Source organism: Phacochoerus africanus, chromosome 7, assembly GCF_016906955.1.
Source record: "Phacochoerus africanus isolate WHEZ1 chromosome 7, ROS_Pafr_v1, whole genome shotgun sequence".
Classification (NCBI taxonomy): Eukaryota; Metazoa; Chordata; class Mammalia; order Artiodactyla; family Suidae; genus Phacochoerus; species Phacochoerus africanus.
The window spans coordinates 73,679,883-73,699,535 of NC_062550.1; the positions used below are offsets into that span (position 1 = coordinate 73,679,883).

The window sequence follows — 19,653 nt, forward strand, 5'->3', positions numbered from 1 at the left end:
GAGGACGGCGCAAGGTGACAGGGTAGGACTGGGGACAGAGGTGAGGGAAGGGGCAACCTCGCACAACAGGCTAAGCAGACATGAAAGGGCCCAAGACTGGGAGCCGAGCAGGCGGGGCTGGGCCTCCCCGCTCAGCCTCCCCACGTGCTCCAGGATTTCTACAGCACATACTTTATGATCAGAAAAAGACATCCAATAAGTATTGTTTTAAAAGGAGAACTTGAAAGGGGAAAAACCAGTCAGACAAGCGGAGTTCCACCCCAGACCTGACCCTGAAACAAGTGTGCAAGGGAGAGTGAGGCACTGATTTTGAGTCAGCCTCTTGGCGTTTCTGGAGATGCGAGAGACACAGATTTGGTTCATGGCTGTAAGGGCAAAGACACTGTCACACTTAGGGCAAACAGAAGTTTTCTGCAACTGGTGTGGCTGGAAGCATTTGTCCAGCAGCCAGCTTGATCGCCCTGGGCTGCCCTGCCCAACGCGACCCATCCTTCCCAAGATTGGGGCAGCTGACACGTGCCACTGAATTTTGAAAAGCTGCAGCAAGGCACGCACAGCAAGCCATGTCCCATGATATTTTGGGTGCTAGTGCACCACAGTCCAAAACCCTGGCCCTTGCACTGGCCCTGGGTGGCTGCCTGGACAGGCATCGGCATACCTAAACAAGGAGCCTGAGGCTCAGGGGGTCAATGGTGGCACAGCCCAACCAGAACCCAACCTCCCTCTCTCCTTCTGAACACAGGGGGCCCTTCCCAAAGGACCAACAGAGGCTCCAGGCAAAGCCAACAAAGGGACGTAGCTTGGGGGAGGGGTTCACATGGAGAGCCACTCAGGTGCCAGACCTGGAAGGGCCACCAGGGCAAGTGGCCTCCTGGGGACATGGTGAAGTGGCCTGGAGCCAGGTCTTGTCTCTGAGTTGGGTGCTCTCCACACGACTGCTCTGCCCCTTGTGGTCTAGGACCAGTGGGCTGTCCTGTCTTCCGGCTCCCCAAACACCTGTTCTTTCTGAATCTCCATCTCCCTCCTGCTTCCTCACAGAGGCTGTGTCCGAAACACCACATTCTTCCTCCCAAGCTGTCACCTGACTGACGATAACATCAGGATGGCTGCGATCCTATGGCTGGACGGCGGGCGGCAGGGGAACGGGACATGTTGTGCCAGGAGGAAGGCTCTGGCCCAGCAGGCCCAGTCTAAATACACACACACCCCAGAGTGAGGCTAATGCCCAGTCTAAACACACACACACACGCACACACGCACACACGCACGCTGAGCTGGGGAACCTCAAGGACTTAAAGCTACAGCAAAACCAGAGTGAGACTAATGCTCAAACCTAATCCACCAGCATCCAACCAAGGGAGGCAAACAGACAGGAAGGCTTGGGAGGGAGTGGCAGGCAGGCGCCCCCTGCCCTCACACTTCATCCCACAGCAACAGTGAAACCCCTTTCCCATGCTTTATGCTACGTTTCTGAATCACTCATGTGCTTTCATTTTCCCCTTGAGGCACACAAACCAAGAGGTAAGGGATTTGAACACTAGAAATCAGGTGTATTTTTAATGGAAAGGTCATCAGAAAGAGGTGGCTATTAAGCTTTCCATCTACCTGGTCCAGTGCAATGAGGTTGGTGGCTGGGTGGGCAGGACCCTGCTTCTGTACTTTAGTGGCTTCCTTCAAATCACAAGGTTCAGCTTTGTGAAAAGGAACCGTCACACTCTGTGGCTCAAAATGAGGCTTTCAACAGGTCTGGAGCCTTTACAAGTTAGCTGAGAGCTGTTATAACACCCCACAGAAGCAAGAGAGGAGGGAGGTGGGAGGAGGTGGGGGCAGGGGTCTAGAGCCTGGCCCCTCGGCAGCCGCTGGGTGCTTCCTCTTACGCACAAAAGAAGGAAAGCTGTGCTGTTTCCCTGGGCCCTTCCGGGACCTAACAGTCAAGAAGCATTCAGTTCTACATTTCAGGCTCCAAATTTCAGAAAGGCAAATTCTCTCCAAATAATGAATACTATTACCAAGTGCTCCAGGAAGGAAACAGCAGCAGAACTGGAAAGGGTGCTGCTTCTGGCACCTGCGTTCTCCTCCCAGAGCCTATGCGGGGAGGACTGAAGATCGTGCTCTGCGCCTGTGGCCAGTGACCTCCACGCCGTGAGTGGAACCCACAGAAATTCAGACTGCTCTGAATCAGGAGCTGACAGAGGCGGCGGGGGCTGTAGCTGTTTGACACAGGCCTTGACAATCCAGAGACACTTCCTCATTCCATTTACTCCACTTCCCCTGGCATCTGCTGGAATTCTACACCCGGAAGGTTAGTGGCTGGAGTCCAGGGGCACAGACATGGAAATAGCCAACCTCTCACCACTCAAGTTTGAGGCACTCAGTGTGGCAACAGCATTTAAGCTAGGAGGAGAAGGGGGAACAGGATTTTCAAGAAATAGGTTTTGACAGTTTTTCCTGGGAGACATTGAAGTAAACAGAAAATCTTTTTCGTATACTGAGATCTGTTTGGAATTGATGTGAACGTTGCCCAGGGGTGTCGGGAGGGGCGAGAAGGGAGCCCAGAATGTTAGTCAGGGTGGGGGGTTATGTTAGTTGGGGTGTAAGCACCAGCCCTTTTACAGCATCAGTGACCACTAGGTGGCAGCCCCTGGACGCCACAGGCTCTGGGGCCCTGGAGGGTTGTGCAGAGGGCAGAGCCTGTGGACTCAGGTCAGAGAGCAGAGCAGAGGCCAGAAGAGCCTCCTGACTGGAGGTGCCTTGCTAAGAACAGGGCTGTTTTGAATTGGAATCCCAGAATTAGGCTCTGTTTTTTAACTAAAGTGACTCTCTCAAAAGGATGAGATTATGAAAAAGTGAGAGAGGACGGGCTTGGCCAGCTCTTCCATTTTTAAGGCCACTTCCAGGTAAAGAGCCTGCAGGGAGATAAAGAGGTCAGATAGCCCGGCCCAGCCCTGGGAGCCTCAGGAGCAGTCCCTGGGTGGGCTCCCGGTGTGGGCAGCCTTCCAGCAGGAAATCTGGCCAAAGTCTAGAGGTGAGGCTCAGGCATGGGCTTGTTGCTCTGACCTAACACAAGCAGTTGGTGAGCTTTGTGCAGCAAGAACCAAACATACTGAATTCCTTTGAGATGGTGGTTCTCCTACTTTAGAAGGCATGAGAATTGCCTGGAAGGTTTGTTAACTCAGGTAACCAGGCCTCACCTCCAGTTTCTGATGCAAAAATTTTGGGGCAGGTCCTGAGACTATGCATTTCCCAGAGCTCCAGGTAATGCTGCTGCAGTGGATCAGGGACCACACCTGGAGAACCACTGCCTCAGACTCCCATCTTTGCTGGAAAGAGCTGCAGAGCAGGCCCCAGGCCAGAGCGAGGGGACAGGAGCACTTGTCACCACAGCCTCAAGTCTGATGGATCTGGGCAGACACCACAAGCGACACCCTTTGGGCGCTTTGGGAATTTTGAAGGGAGGCACGAGTACATCCAGATGAAAACATGGAGGCCGAGCTCTCCACATGATGGGCTCTGAGTGTGGTGGATGGTGAGCTTCCTGGTGGACAGGACCCCACAAATCCCGAGGGATAAGACTCAGGGAGGCTGTGCTGGAGTGTGTGCACATGTGTGCATCCGTGTGTATGAGGCCATGTGAGTACATTTCTATTGCCAAACAACCAAACAACATGAGAGGAACCAGGATGCAGATTTGAGGTTGATGGGCTGGGGTAGGGAAACTGTTACCAGAAAAATTAAAATAATTCTGAGCAGCAATAGATGTCCGGGGGCACACAGGAACAGGACGACGGGCGTGCAGCTCCCTTTGAGCTGGAAAAGGGCCTGTGCTTTTGCCGTCTGGTTATGGGGCCAACCTGCTGCTGTTGGGAGCAGGTGGGAGGGTGGGTGGGGGCGTCAGCAGGGTTAGTGTCGGCAACAGGTGCTGCATACATACCACCCAGGTGCAAGTCGATGAGGTCACTGTAATAAGACTCTCCCCAATAGTCTACAAGGAATTGGTGAAGAGAGTTACTGGATCAGATGACCCTCCTGTCCCCCAAACCCTAAGCAATCAACAGCGTAAAGCATGAAAGACACCCAGAGATGCAGCAAGAGGGCAAAGGACAACAGCCAGAAAGCACACACCTCCTCAGGCCCACAAAGACTCCCTGGGGCGAGGGGCTGGCACAGAAACCACGGGTTTATCCCTCCTCCCTCCGACCAGTTAGGACAGAGGCCTTGGCTTTGTTGCGAGTCCTGTTAGACTCAACCTCATCTAACAGAGATTTAAAGAATTCAAGGGCAGATCAAGGGCTACTTACTTCCTTAGTTTCTGAATATTAGAAGCTCCAGGTGTAGGGGCTGACAGTGAGAGGTGAACGCACTAAAACAGCTGGGCCAGGACACCAGCCATCAGCTCACCCCGTCCACATGGACCACAGAGGGAGCAGAAGGAGACCCTGTTTCTCCTGTGCTCAAGGCTCCCAGGGTCACCAGCCTCTCTCAGAGCAGGAAATGAGTGGGGGTGACACGGGCAGCCAGCCTGTAGCTCCGCAGTTGCCCAGCTAGCACTCATGTTTGTCATATGCCTGGGACCTGACAGGGTGCTTTGAGGGTGTCCTTGCAGGATCATGAATAACCTCAGAGCAGAGGCAACTGCAGTTTGCTACCCTTTCCTCCAAATTTCCCAATCTGGTCCTGGCAGCCTTTGGTTCCACAAGAGGGCTTCCCCTCCAAGGACACACCACCAGAAAGCAGAGTGAGGCTGACCTGGGGGCTGACTTTGACTTTGAGTCAAGGCTCCAGAAACAGAGCGCATCCCAGGTGCTCCCGACCAGAAGCCTCGTGTGTCTCCGCCGTACCCAAGCTTCTGGACCCAACAATGCTGTCTGGATAAACTCGAGCCCCAGACAAACTGAAGTCAACAGGCTGTCAGGTCCACACCAGAGGTGTTCTCTGGAGGCAGCTTGGCCACTGAGAGTGCCCACAGGCTGAGGCTGAATGGCCAGTTCAGGGAAGCAGCTGACCGGACTATGGGAAGACTATAGCCTCCCACACTCAGCTGAGATGGCCTTCTCAGGGCTGAGCTGGACAGATGGGAGGAAGGGATGCGGGGCCCAGAAAAGGGCATAGGCCACGTGTGCAGTGTAGCCTCAAAGATCTCCCCCAATGAGAACAGAGCCATGGGGACTTCTGACAAAAGGGGGTCTGGGAAGTGATGAGCTTAAAATAAGAAAAGCGAAGTAAGGTGTGCCTTTGGTCGAGATACCCCATCCTGAGCGTTTCCCAAGTGCAGAGTGGGAATCTCCCGATGGAGATTTGGAAGAGAAGATGCATATCTGGACAGAGGTGCTGGGAAGCCTTGCTTAGCAGACTCTGGACTAGAACAGCGATTTTCAATCTGCTCCCTGGAATCCTCAGGTTCTTCAAGAGGTGGTCCAAAGGTCTCCCAAATACCGATTCACAAATACTTCTAACTCACCGAGAATTTAAATAGCATACACCACATTCAAATCTTTGCTCTGCCAATGTGTAACCCACTGAAGCCCATCAACATGTCAATCTGTGCTGCGAGGTGAACTTGTTTTCATGAGGCCCCCAGGACCAGAGGGTCCTGCCCTCTGCACGTGAGCATCTGCCCGGCCTGTGATGAGTAGGAAGAGGATGGTTCATCCATCAACTTATATACTGGTCTGTAAGCAGAGTTTTGTTTGGGGACCAGCGTGGTTCCCCAGGTAACATGACACACCTCATAGCTGGTCCTGTGTTCACTGTGCATCCGGGAGCGTCACTTGAGATCCAGGTTCACAAGGGGTCTGAACTGCTGCGAAAACAACTCCCACGGCTCCACTTGAAGCTTCAAGCATTCAAGTCACTCACCCTGCACAGGTCCTGAGACCCCAGGGGCTGTGAATGACCTGCCCCACCTACAGCCATCACCTCTGTGTGTCAGGGTGTCCATAACACTGCAGCTCTCCAGCATAACCCACATTCTCAGATTTGTGTTTATTCACATTTCAGAGTAAACTGCTTTGTACTTTAAACATGAACTTATAATTTGGCTTGTAAAAAATGGTTCTGCTTCTGATAAAAGTTTGAAAACCACTGACTTGGATGAAATTCTGGTTGTGTATGTTTATGAAAAAATTAGAACAGGAAATTTTGGCAAAATCCTACACCAGTATCTAGTGGTCCATTTCCTCTGAGCCCTTGGTAGTCAGCAGCCTGAGCAACGTGGCCTGTCATGGAGACGCTGGGGGTCATCGTGGACCAGCAGTCAGCAGGTGTGTGAGAGCTTTACACAACATGGCCCTCAGAGCATTATTCCTTGAGGACTCAGGCTGAGTGTGACCATGCGTGGGGGGGATCCACCTCCACTTCCACCTTGGTGGAGGTAATTGGAGGGGAAGGTGAGAAGGAATGATGCTGAGCCCAGGCCCCAACTGGCATCTTCCGTGAGGGCGGGGTCCCCTTGTAGCTGGGGGCAGGGCATCTCTGGTGGGTTCTGGTGACTCCTCCAGGTGGCCAGGCTTAACCAAGGAGGCCAGGTCAGAGCACGCAGGACAGGGAGTAGAACAAAGGTGGGGACCCTGCCAGGTGAGCTGGAATCTCTGCTCCTGGGCACAGGGGCTGGCGCATCCCACTGGGTGGCTTCCACATGTCATTGGGTGGCCTGGGGCTCACGCAGTAGGCCCAGCATCAGAAAAGGCACAAACCAAGACGCCGCAGCCTCATCTCTGTCTCATCTGTCTTTTCACATGAAGGTCATCCCTGAGTCGACTGTGAAGCTACGTTGTGTGGCCTGGAGGGGCGTGGAAGGAGACCTACTTCTGTGCTTGCCCCTACCCCACGGGAGCGGCAGTCCCACAGAACCCCACGGACGCAGAGTGACAGCAGTGCTCACACCAGGTCAGCCATCAGTCAGTCCTCCAGCAAGATCGGAGGCCGCAATGGGCTGCAACTTCCTGGTCTTTCTGCAGCTTACCCAGACGGCTCGTGCGGAGACCCCACCCTCTGCCGCAGGGGAATGGGGTGGCAGCGAGGGGCTGTGCAGACCGCATCGCTGCCTGTTTTCATGCTGACCCCAAGACCCTTGGGACTCAGAGGCTGTGCTCTCTACAAAGGTTGGATGGTCCAGATTCGGGGACCCTGGACGAGGTCGAGAAGAGCTGCTCTGTACCTGGGTTATGACTATAGCTGGGCCGGCCCCATGCTTTCAGGGTCCTGAACCAAGAGGGCTTCCTGGTCCTCCGCCCCTCCTTGCTTCCTCTGAGCCCAAGTGTGCAGGGGCCATCCACAGGATCTGGGGACAGTGAGATGACCGTCCTCCCCGCTGTGGCTCTGCCCCAGGAAGTAACCAGCATACAGCCTTCTCAGCCGTTTCCCAGGGTCTACTCTGCACAAGCTCTGCCCCAAGTGACCACACCACGAGAGGGCCCAGGAGGGCGAGGGGGCCCCACATGTGCAGTTCTGTGATGGTTCCTTGTGCACAGCCCCTCGTTCCTAGTCACTGTCTTCTCGGGAAGATGATGGGGGGGAAGGGAGGAGGCCCAGGGTGTCACCAGCAGATAATGGGGACGGAGGGCAGGGCCAGCTCTGAGACAGAGCAGGGGAAGGGGCCGGGCTCGGGCCACCCCAGACACACGTGTCTGTCTCCTCCTCTGTTTAACAGGAAGCCCCAGACCTCAGTGATGAGGACACCAGAGACTCCTCTGCTGCCTTCTAGACACGGTGACGGGACATTAGCCTCCTGCGGGGTCGGGGGGACCTTCCTTGAGAATAACCTCTTCACTAGGAGCCCGGATGGTACCTGCTTCCCCTCGCAGCGCCTTCTCCACCGCGACCCCTCTCTCCTCCAGCTGCCGCTGCTTCTCCTCCACCTGCTCCAGCTGCCGCTGGATGATCTGTGGGCCAACAGGACAGAGAAGGTGGGCGAGGGACAAACTAAGGGAGGCTTCTGAGGACAAGCGACACCGCCAGGAGGATGTTCCATCCTGAAGAAACAGCTGAGGGCACATTTTCACACAGACAAGGAAATAAAGTCCAGGGGTCCCATCATGCGGGAGGAATATTTTTGTTGGGATTGGATTTGTGGTTAATGTTTCTTGTTGTAGAGTTTTAAAAACTGTACTAATCTTTATGAACACAACTATACACATATAATTTTATTTAAAAAATACATCATACTTCAGTGACTTTTAATATGTTGCATTAAGAAATTGGAGTTTCAGTTGTGGCTCAGCAGTTTAAGAACCCAACAAGTATCCATAAGGATGCAGGTTTGCTTCCTGGCCTTGCTCAGTGGGTTAAGGATCCAGCATTGCAGTGAGCTGAGGTGTAGGTTACAGACATGGCTTGGATCTGGTGTTGCTGCAGCTGTGGTGTAGGCCGGCAGCTATAGCTCCAATTGGACCCCTAGCCTGAGAAGTTCCATATGCTGCAGGTATGGCCCTAAAACACAAACAAAAAAGAAATTGTTTTCTGGAGTTCCCTGGTGGTGGTGGCTCAGTGGGTTAAGGATCAGGTGTTGTCACTAGCAGCTTAGGTCACTGCTATGGCATGGGTTTGATCCCTGGTCCAAGAACTTCCACAGGCCCTGAGTATAGCCAAAAAAGAATACAGAGAAAAAAAGAAATTATTCCCTGTTTAAAAATGTCTGAAAGACCCAGGAACCATGAGGACAACTCTGATTTCTAACTCTTAGGTGCACAAAAGGTCGGCTGGTCCCAGCTGCATTTTTTTTTTTTTTTTTGGTCTTTTTAGGGCTGCACCTGCCACATATAGAGGTTCCCAGGTTAGGGGTCGAATCCAAGCTGTAGCCACTGGCCTACACCACAGCCACAGCAAAGTAGGATCCCAGCCACGTCTTTGACCTACACCACAGCTCACGGCAACACTGGATCCTTAACCCACTGAGAGGGGCCAGAGATGGAACCTGTGTCCTCATGGATTCTAGTCAGGTTTGTTTCCACTGAGCCACGAAGGGAACTCTCTCAGCCATCTTCTGATAACAGTTCTTACAGATGCCCTAGTAGGCATTACGGCAATTATTCCAGAGCTATGGATTTAGGAAACGTGAAGTTTGGCTCCTCCCTTTCCACCAAAAACTCACCCCAAAGACGCTCAGCCAAGGCAATGTGTGCCTGTGCCTGGCTGCGGATTACCTGGGCCCGGTGCAGCCGCTTGAGCTCCTCCTGCTTGGCCTGCCTCCGAGCTGCCTTCTGCACACGCCGGGTCAGCTTGGCGTTTAGCTCCTCCTCTGTGTAAGTTCTCGGCTGGAGGGGGAGAGAAGGATTTCCTCAGGCAGGTGCACGCAGGCCTGAGATGGGTTTGCAGGCTGCCTGGCAGGGGCATGGAGAGCACTGTCCGAGGCCACAGGGCAGACGGGGTGAGGTGGGGCAGAATTCCAGGCTCTCATCTCTTCAGGAGGCCACATGCCACAGGAGACCGGCTGGGAGACCCTTTCCCAGGTGTAGTAGGGGCAGGAAGCTGAGGGCCTCCGACAGTTGGGCATTAGAACAAGGCCAGGGGCCCTTTACTGTTGAGATCACCTGTTTCCCAGGTGAGGATGTCTGCTCTTTTTAAGACTGTGGAGGTAAACATGTAGGTCAAATGTTTCCCCAAGGCTCCAGCTTGCAGCAGGCATACAGGGAAAGGAAAAAGAAAAACCAGGATCCTTTTATTTTTAATTTTTTTTGTCTTTTGTCCTTTTAGGACCACACCCACAGCATATGGAGGTTCCCAGGCTAAGGGTTGAATCGGAGCTGCAGCTATTGGCCTAGGCTATAGCCACAGCCACAGCCATGCCAGATCCGAGCCACGTCTGCGACCTACACCACAGCTCACGGCAACACCAGATCTTTAACCCACTGAGTGAGGGCAGGGATCGAAGCCACAACCTCATAGTTCCTAGTCGGATTTCTGCTGCGCCACGACAGGAACGCCTTAGTTTTTTTTTCTTTGCTAGCAAAAGCCACTTTCTGAGATGAGCACTAATCATAAGGTTCTTTGCATAAGTCACATCTGAAGTGACCAGGGATGTTTCTATTTTAAGTCTGAATGAACCCAAACTAGCTACAGTGGTCTGAAGAAGGATGGAGGTGAACCTGCATAGACTCTGGGGCCATCAAGAACAGAGGAGGCACTTGCCACATGCAGTGCAACTGCACCTGCAAATGTGGCACCGCAGGCACCAGCAGGGGTGAGAGAGGGTGAATGGGGGCAACCACTAGACACCTTTACTGCCTCCAAGAAAATGTAAAGGGCCTTTATAGACTTTTTGGAGACTTTCAAGTTCAACTCATGAGTTTAACCTGATACTCTTTTTTTTTTTTTTTGTCTTTTTGCTATTTCTAGGGCCACTCCCGTGTGGCATATGGAGGTTCCCAGGCTAGGGGTCCAATCGGAGTTGTAGCTGCCGGCCTATGCCAGAGCCACAGCAACGTGGGATCCGAGCCGTGTCTGCAACCTACACCACAGCTCACGGCAACGCCGGATCCTTAACCCACTGAGCAAGGGCAGGGACCGAACCCGCAACCTCATGGTTCCTAGTCGGATTCATTAACCACTGCGCCACGACAGGAACTCCTAACCTGATACTCTTTACTCTAAGAGTTCAAGTGCCAGTGCAGGGCCACCACGTAAGGATGTCACCAGGCTCCATAGCCCTAAGCATCTAGCCTGTGGCTTACACAGCTGAAGGCTCATAAACTCCCCATTCCTGTGGTGCCCAGGCCCAAAGGGGCAGCCCTGTCCCACACCAACGCCTGGAGCGGAATCATGGCATGCCCTCCAGCCTGTGAAGGGCAGGGCATCTCCTCCTCCTTGGCTGCAGGGACGGACATGGGTTGGGAGGGTGCGGCAGGAGCGTGGGGCAGGGAGGTGCACCACCTTTCATGCACGATGTTACCCAAAAGCCAAGGCAAGTGGGACATAAACTGACTTTTAAGGGGACAAGATGGAGAGCAAGACAGGATGGCAATAATAAAAATTAAAAATTAAAAGCGGAACACAGAAATGGAGCAAAATCAGCTAGAAATTTAAAACAAACACGCAAGACTGAAACACATAAATACTTTCCACATGTCACCCAGGATGGCGGAGCATGGGCTGGGTGTGAGGTCCCAGCAGTGGCACCTCAGTGAACTTGCTGAACTGCCTGGGGTCACCTTCCTGCCAGTATAGCTCCTCCCTCACTTGCCCAGATGTCCTGTGCTCCTCCTCAGCCTCCTGGTAAACATGCTATGCGGTCACAGCACATTAACCCTTCAGCAGCCTGTCACCTCCTGCAGGTTCAGACCCCTCCCTCTGGCAGAATGTTGTGGGGTGACAGGTAGAAGACACAGAGTGAACTGCATGTCACCCTAGCACCTCTCTCCCTGAACTGGGCCCCCAGCAGCTCTTGGATGGGCACCTTCCTGATTATACACAGAGAATGGGACCTGCAAGGCACGAACGACCGACATCTAAGAACAGTGCAAACTAAGCCGTGAGCAGAGCTGCTTGGCAGCCCCATTAAATAGTTAAAAAGCAGTAAGGGTGTGAGGGGAGGCTTTTCCCAGGTCAGCGGGTCCTGGGGCCACCATGGGTACAAACCTGCTTCAAGCCAGAGTGAGGAAGGTTTTCATTATCAGAACAAGGCAGTTTAAAGGGAGTTCAGACAATTTCTCCAGGTGACACATGAAAAACTCCACAGGAACTGATAACTACAACCTGAGGACCAGCACTTAACTCTCAAATTAAAGGGGGCCACCTAATAGCCAAAGCAATCCTGAGAAAGAACAGAGCTGGAGGAGTCAGATTCCCTGACCTCAGACAATACTACAGAGCTATAGTCATCAAAATAGTATGGTACTTCACAGAACTGTAAATCAACTATACTTCAACAAAACTTTAAAAAATGAAAAAAAAAATTATAGTACTGGCACAGGAACACACACACAGATCAATGGAACAAGACAGAAAGCCCAGAAATAAAACTACACACCTAGGTCAACTAATCTATGACCAAGAAGGCAAGAATACAGAATGGAGAAAAGACAGTCTTCAATAATGGGTGCTGGGAAACTGGAGAGCTACATGTAAAAGAATGAAATTAGAACATTCTCTAACACCATACATAAAAACTCAAAATGGATTAAAGACCTAAATGTTAAGACTGGATTCTATAAAATGCATAGAGGAAAACAGGCAGAACATTCTTTGACATAAATAGCAGCCATATTTTCTCCTAGAGTAATGGTGGGGGGGAGGAATTCCCATTGTGGCTCAGCAGAAATGAATCTAACTAGCATCCATGAGGATAGGGGTTCGATCCCTGGCCTTGCTCAGTGGGTTAAGGATATCCGGTGTTGCCATGAGCTGTGGTGTAGGTCGCAGATGCGACCAGAACCCCATGTGGCTGTGGCATAGGATAGTAGCTGTAGCACCAATTCGACTCCTAGCCTGGGAACTTCCATATACTGCAGGTGCAGCCCTACAACCAAAACCAAACAGCAACAACAGCAAAAAACCAAGTGGGGCCTAATTAAAGTGAAAAGCTTTTGCATAGCAAAAGAGATAATAAACAAAATGAAAGGACAACCTACGGAATGTGAGAAAATATTTGTAAATGATGAAACTGACAAGTTACACAAACAGCTTATACAGCTTTATATTAAAAATAAAAACAAAACCAAAAACCCCTTGGAGTTCCTGTCGTGGCATGGCAGAAATGAATCTGACTAGGAACCATGAGGTTGCAGGTTTGATCCCTGGCCTTGCTCAGTGGGTTAAGGATCTGGTGTTGCCATGAGCTGTGGTGTAGGTCACAGACGAGGCTTGGATCTGGCTGTGGCTGTGTCTGTGGCTGGCAGCTGTAGCTCCAATTACAATTAGACTCCTAGCCTGAGAACCTCCATATGCCTCTGGTATGGCCCTAAAAAGCAAAAAACAAAACAAACAAAAAAGCAAAAAACAAAAAAACAAACCCCAATCAAAAAATGGGCCGAAGATCTAAACAGATATTTCTGCAAAGAAAACAGAGGAGTTCCCATCATGGCGCAGTGGTTAACGAATCCGACTAGGAACCATGAGGTTGCGGGTTCGGTCCCTGTCCTTGCTCAGTGGGTTAAGGATCTGGCGTTGCCATGAGCTGTGGTGTAGGTTGCAGACGCGGCTCGGATCCCGCGTTGCTGTGGCTCTGGTGTAGGCCGGTGGCTACAGCTCCGATTGGACCCCTAGCCTGGGAACCTCCATATGCTTCGGGAGCGGCCCAAGAAATAGCAAAAAAAAAAAAGGAAAAGAAAACAGATGCTAACAGGAACATGAAAAGATGCTCAATATCACAGTTTATTAGAGAAATGCAAATCAAACCCACAATGGCATAATGGTCAGAATGCCAATCATCACTGCAGTGGCTGCTGCGGCACGGGTTCGATCCCTGCCCTGGGAATTTCCACATGCTGTGAGTGCAGCCAAAAAAAAAAAAATGGCCATCATAAAAAAAAAAATCTACAAATAATAAATGCTGGAGAGTGTATAGGGAAAAGAGAAGGCTCCTACACTATTGGTAGAAATGTAAGCTGGTGCAACCACTATGGAAAACAGTATGGAGGTTCCTTAAAAAACTAAATATAGGAGTTCCTGTTGTGGCTCAGCAGGTTATGAGACAGACTAGGATCCATGCGGCTGCAGGTTTAATCCCTGGCCTCGTTCATAGGGTTAAGGATGTGGCATTGCCATGAGCTCTGTGTAGGTCACAGATGTATCTCAGATCCTGCCTTTCTGTGGTGTAAACTGGCAGCTGCAGCTCCAATTAGATCTCTAGCCTGGGAACTTGCGCATGCTGCAGGTATCGCCCTAAAAAGCAAAAATAAACAACCAACCAACCAAACAAAACCTAAATGTAGAACTACCATATGATCCAGCAATCCCGCACCTGGGCATCTATCTGTAGAAAGCCATGATTTGAGAAGATACACACACCCACCCTAATGTTCATAGCAGCAATATTTATAATCGCCAAGACATGATGCAACCCAAGAGCCTATTAACAGATGAATAGATCAAAATGTGGTACATATATATATAATGGAATATTACCCAGTCATAAAAAGAATGAAATAACACCATTTTCAGCAACATGGATGGACCTAGAGATTACCATACTGAGTGAAGTCAGTCACAGGAGGACAAACATCATATAATATCACTTTACATGTGGAATCTAAAAACAACTGATACAAATGAACTTTTTACCAAACAAAAATAGACTCAGACACAGAAAGCAAATTTAAGGTTACCAAAAGGAAAGGTGGGAATGATAAATTAGGAGTTTGGGATTAACAGATACACAGTACTATAAATGAAACAGATAAGCAACAAGGACCTATGTATAGCACAGGGAACTCTATTCAATATCCTATAATAACTTATAATGGAAAAGAATCTAAAAAAGCATACACACATACACACACACAAACACACGTTTAACTGAATCACTTTGCTGTACACCTGAAACTAACAACACTGCAAATCAACTATACTCCAGTTAATAAAATAAAAGGCTCCAGTGAGTCACTGACCTGTGGGGGTCGAGCTCTGGGAATGGGGCCGCCAGCCCCAGGGCCAGTGCACATGAACTTACCAGGCCTTGCGGTTTCAGTGTATTTAAAGTCAGACTGAGGATAGGAGGGAAATGTGAGCTATCTATTGCTGACAGAACTACGGGTGACTTGAAAAAATCTGCATTAATTTTTCTATATAAATATTTCATTATTATTTTTTAGGTCTGCACCTGTGGCATATAGAAGTTCCCAGGGGTCGAATCAGGGCTGTAGTTGTCAGCCTATACCACAGCCACAGCAACACAGGATCCTTAACACCTGGAGCAAGGCCAGGGATTAAACCTGCATCCTCATGTATACTAGTTAGGTTCCTTACTGCTCAGCTACAAAAGGAACTCCTACATAAACATTATAAATAAAAATAAGTCGTTTTTGGAATTTCCTGATGGCTCAGTGTGTTAAGGATCTGGTATTGTCACTGCTGTGGCTCTGATTACAGCAGTGGTGTGTTCGATCCTTGGCCCGGAAACTTCCATATGTCATAATCTGACAAAAAAAAAGTTTTTTGTTTTCTTTTAAAATGCAACAAAACTTGGATGGGTTTGTGAGGCATGAGGAACCATTCCCCCAAATGAGTGGCCCCGAGGCTCTGGCTGGGGGGGGGGGGGTCCCTTTCTCCTGAGCCACTCCCCTCACTTCTTACTCTCAATAAGGCTCAGACCCAGGAGACTAGAGAGAGGAAGATGACACCTTCACCTACCTCCACCTGCACAGGACTCTGCCTTCTAAACCATAACCTCCTCTCCGGAGTCACTTGGCAGCACATGCATCTTCAGGACAAGGTAAGCATCAAAGCTTATGGGATGACAATGTCAGGTACCCATGCATGCTGTGTCTTGAGATCAGATCTGAATTATGGCTGTTTCTGTTTTGCAATGTTCTCCTGCTCTAGTGCCCTGCCCTCACCAGCCTGAAGCCACACCACAGTGGGGCCAGGTCAGCATGTCCTGGTTGAGGCCCTGTATTTGTCTGTCTATCCATCTTTTTTTTTTTTTTTTGTCTTTTTAGGGCTGCACCCATGGCATATGGGAGTTCCCAAGCTAGGGGTCTAATTGGAGCTGTAGCCACTGGCCCACACCACAGCCACAGCAACGTGGGATCCGAGTTGCCTCTGTGACCTACACCACAGCTCATGGCTATGCCGGATCCTTAACCCACTGAGAGAGGCCAGGGACTGAACCTGCATTCTCATGGATTCTATTCAGGTTTGTTAACCACTGAGCCATGATGGGAACCCCGAGGCCCTGCATTTAGAATTCCCTAGAGGCCTCTAGCAAAGGGCTCTGCTTCTGTGGGGCACACGTGAAATCCTAGGGTTGAGGCCTGAGACTCACTGTGGGTGTGGACGGGGAAGGGTGCCTCAGCCTTGGGCCCCAGGGAGGCTATGCTTATGAGAAGTGTTCCCAGACCTGCTCAGGCTGCCCACCACTCTGCATTTTGTAGGATGTTTTCCTAATTAACAGAACCTGGACCACAAGAGCAGCACAGACAGATGCGTCTGACTGATGCAGATGAACCACCCCTGTGTGCTGCCCACATTCCTGGACTGCAGCTCCCACTCTATCACCCCCACCTATCTGAGACAAAGGTGCCTTGAGGCAGTCCTTTGACACCCCCGCCCCAGACTCACCATACCTGGTAGAAGCTACAGGAGCCCTGAAAATTCAACAACATAACAAATACCATAGAGGCTATTACAGTAACCGGGCACCCTACACTGAGTGGCCACGCCGATCCCTAAGCCCGGGCCTCGAGAGGGCTCAGACAGACCCACGATGTCCTACTCAGCCCAGGAGCCAGGCCAGTCTCCTGGACCAGTTTCTCAAGAGTAAAATCAAACCCACAGACGGATGCAGGATGACAGTGACCTGACCCCATCTACCACCCAAGCCCCGCCACCCAGCCCAGCCTCCATGGCCCCTTTTCCTGTCACCCTGCGACTTCCCAGGACAAAGGAACGAGTGGATTATGTCAGCTGCTTCCTAAAGACACACAGTCGAGAGGAGCACAGACTCTTGCCTTGGAAGCCACTCCCTGAGTAAGGGCAGAGGTAAGCTCCCTCCGTACCCTGGCCTGGACAGGGCCGGGCTCAGCTGCCTGTCAGCTGGGGGCACTGAACAGGGCACGACACGTGGCTGTGGCCAACGCACCTCTCTCCTGGACTTCTGTGAGGCCCGCTCGAGGACGTCGTCGCTGGAGAGGTCTGAGTCTTCTGAGCAGCTCAGCTGGCGCCGGGGCCGCAGCTCTGAGGGCAGAGGCAAAGCAGGGACAGTGACCTGGCGGCCGCACCGGGCCCTCGCCCCATTCCCACCCCGCGGGCAGCCCAGGGACAGGCAGGTTTGGTTCTCCTGGTGACTCTGTCCCCACACCTGGAGCCATGAGCATAGATGCTGCTGTGTATCTAGGACAGGAAGTGCCCACGTAGCCTAGATGGTGCCCCCACCCGGTGGCTGGCCCCAGGCCTCCTCAGAAGTGTGCACTTCCCAGCGTCCCTGTACCTGCTCTCACAACAGCAGATGCCCCGGGCTTGCTGGTGTCTATGGTGCCTCCACTGGATGGGGTGCTGGGACAGGACGTGCCGTCCCCCTTCTTCCTCCTGTCCCTCCTGTACCCAGAGAAGACGGACTTCCACAGGGACCGGGGCTTGGCAGCTGTCCCCTCCAGGGGGCCGGGCCTCTCTGGGGGTCGGCCCTCACCCTTGGGCTTCTTCTCCTTCTTGTTTCTTCGGGGGGAGAAGAGGGACGATCTCTTCTTGCTCTTCCCGCTAGAGCCCTCGGATGAGGTGACGGAGCCATCTGGGCCCCCTGAGTCTGAGGGAGGGGACAGGACCTCCTCACTGGTGGCCTCGTGCCTGAGGGTGGGTTCCTCGGAGCCCTGGGGCCCGGGTCCCCTGCCCTTGGGCGCCGTGGCGGCGGCTCTGCGGGGTGCTGGGGTCCTGGGGGTCGGGGCCGCTGTGTCCAGCTCCTTCATCCGGCTCAGCTGCCGGGCCATGGCGTCCCTCAGCGCCTGGCTCCTCACTGACTTCTCCCGGGCCCGCATGCGCTCCGTGGCCAGCTCCTTGGCTTCTGCGGAGACCAGTGGCAGCCCCCGCTTCTGTGGCTGGACCCCACTCTCTGCCACCGGCCCCCTCCCATTCTCCTGGGCCATGGGCGGCCGGGAGGGCTGCTCGAGGCGGGACCAGTGGGAGGGGGGCGTGAAGAACGGCTCCTGCAGGCTCGAGTCCTCCGTGCGGTCGTCATATGTGTCCTCCACGTCGTCGGCGAAGGGGATCTCGTCCACACTCTCCACAAACGACTTCCGAGCCTCCTCCCGGGGAGACCGAGTGCAGGCGGCCGGCGGCGGTGGGGGCGGGGGTGCTGGTGCAGGGGCCGTGGGCTCCCTGGGGAGGGTGGCGGGCTCCTCGTCGGGGGGTGGGGGCGGCGGGCTGGAGGGGGGCGTGAGCATGGTGGAGTCTGAGGTGTTGAAGCTCTGACTGCCAGGCGTCCTGGTGCGGGAGGAGCTGGCCTGCAGGCCCAGCCCCGAGCTGCTGGACAGGTCTCTGTGCTCCTCGCGGGGGCTCTTCAGCTCCCTGTCTGGCGGGGACCCTGGGGTGGGCAGGGAGGGCTGAGCCCCCTCTGCAATGGGCAGGCCCAGCCTCTTGGGGATAGGGGGAGGCTTTAGGAGCCTGAGCCCTTCACCCTGAGGGGACCTCTCAGCTGGATAGGCCTTCAGGGACGTGGGCTGGAAGCCAGGCTCGGGCCCTGGGCTCCGATGCACGGGTTTGAGCCCCAGGCTGCGGCGGATCTCGGCACTCTTCATCCAGAACTCTGCCACCAGGTCGCTGCGTTTCAGGGCCTCGTCCACAGCGAGGGGGCTGCCCAGGGTGTCCTTGGCATCCCCTTGGTTCTTTGTGGGGAGGGGTGCCAGGGGAGTAGATGTCCTGGCTGGTGTGGGCTGGAAGCGGATGGGGGACATGGTGGGAGATGGCACAGTGGCCTCTGAGGACGGCTGAGGTTGGGAGCAGATGGGGAGGGGGACCAGTGGGGTCCGGTGCGGCGGGCTGGTGGGTGAGGGCGGTGTCCTGGCTTCCGGCTGCGATCGGACGGGAGGGCCTGTGGTGGGCTCCCCATGGGGGGGTGGGGGCTCTGGCACAGAGCTCTCTGTGGGTGACCCCAGAGTGGTGGCAGCAGAGGGGAGAGGGGCTCTGGCGCCCTGTGAGAAAGCAAGGTGACAGGAACTGCTTAGAAGGCAGGGCACCTTCTTCCCCAAGGCCTGAGCTTGCTGAGACATCTCTCCAACCTTGCGTCCATGGTTAGGGGGCCAGGAGGACCACCCCCCTCCTTCTGCCCTGTTGTCAGCTTTGGAACTCCTCACCCAGTGCACACATTCAGCTTTCAGGTCGGTTTGTCCCAAACACACCCTGTGTTCTCTGGCCAAAGGCTGCTAATAAACCAGCCCCAAGAGCCGTGATGTCTCCGGCAAGTGAGATGAAAAACAGCATCAGCTAGTCTGTCACAGGCTGTGTTCCCTGCCTGAGCTGTCTCCCCTCACAGACGAGATCACCCAAAAAGCGCCTTGTGTCTGAGGATCTCAAAGACCAGGTCCTGCCCCCACCCCTACTCATCTTCCAAGCGGAGCCTCCTAAAACATCCTAATTCAGGACGGGTGTTACTGTCACTATTGTTTTAACTTAAAAGTACACATTTTTAAAAACAGTGTGATGTACCAACACACAGTGGAGAACAGGTGGGTGGCCCAGCTGTGGGCCTGTGCACACGGTCAGGGAGATGCTGCCCAGGCTGAGGTGGCGCCCCACGGCTACAACAGCCCCACAGGCACAGCCTGCAAAGTGAGCCTGACACCCTTACCTGTGCCTCAGGACTGTGGGCTGGGGAAGAGAGGACCACTTGCTTCTCAGGGGACCGGGTGGGGCTGGAGACTTGGGAGGGACCTGAAAAAAGAGACATGGTTTGTGAGAGGAAACCCTCTCCCGCTAAGGGCTCCAGTCCAGCAGCCCTGCAGTGGGTCAGTCCCAGAAGCCCCGCCCTCTCCCTCTGCTATGTATGACCTGGTCTGCAGGTATGAGCTGTAT

The 19,653-nt window shown here is 53.1% G+C and overlaps 1 protein-coding gene and 1 long non-coding RNA gene across 11 annotated transcripts in view; one reads left to right on the forward strand and one right to left on the reverse strand.

Moving 5' to 3' along the window:
- Nucleotides 1-19,653, reverse strand: part of MICAL3 (microtubule associated monooxygenase, calponin and LIM domain containing 3) — a 245,007-nt gene that overhangs the window by 6,680 nt on the left and 218,674 nt on the right. For 6 of the 10 annotated variants that reach the window (XM_047787942.1, XM_047787944.1, XM_047787945.1 and 3 more), the window contains 6 exons: nt 19,430-19,512; nt 17,081-18,773; nt 16,733-16,827; nt 9,141-9,251; nt 7,787-7,880; nt 3,932-3,982 (listed from right to left, as the gene is read on the reverse strand). In XM_047787942.1, the coding sequence (XP_047643898.1) occupies nt 3,932-3,982; nt 7,787-7,880; nt 9,141-9,251; nt 16,733-16,827; nt 17,081-18,773; nt 19,430-19,512 (2,127 nt within the window). The remainder of the gene's footprint in view (nt 1-3,931; nt 3,983-7,786; nt 7,881-9,140; nt 9,252-16,732; nt 16,828-17,080; nt 18,774-19,429; nt 19,513-19,653) is intronic. The other 4 variants (XM_047787943.1, XM_047787948.1, XM_047787946.1 and 1 more) reach the window with 1 other exon arrangement.
- LOC125131398 (uncharacterized) lies at nt 1,860-8,036 on the forward strand. Its single transcript, XR_007135909.1, has 3 exons — nt 1,860-2,302; nt 6,741-6,885; nt 7,649-8,036. It is a non-coding gene; the product is annotated as an uncharacterized LOC125131398 (long non-coding RNA).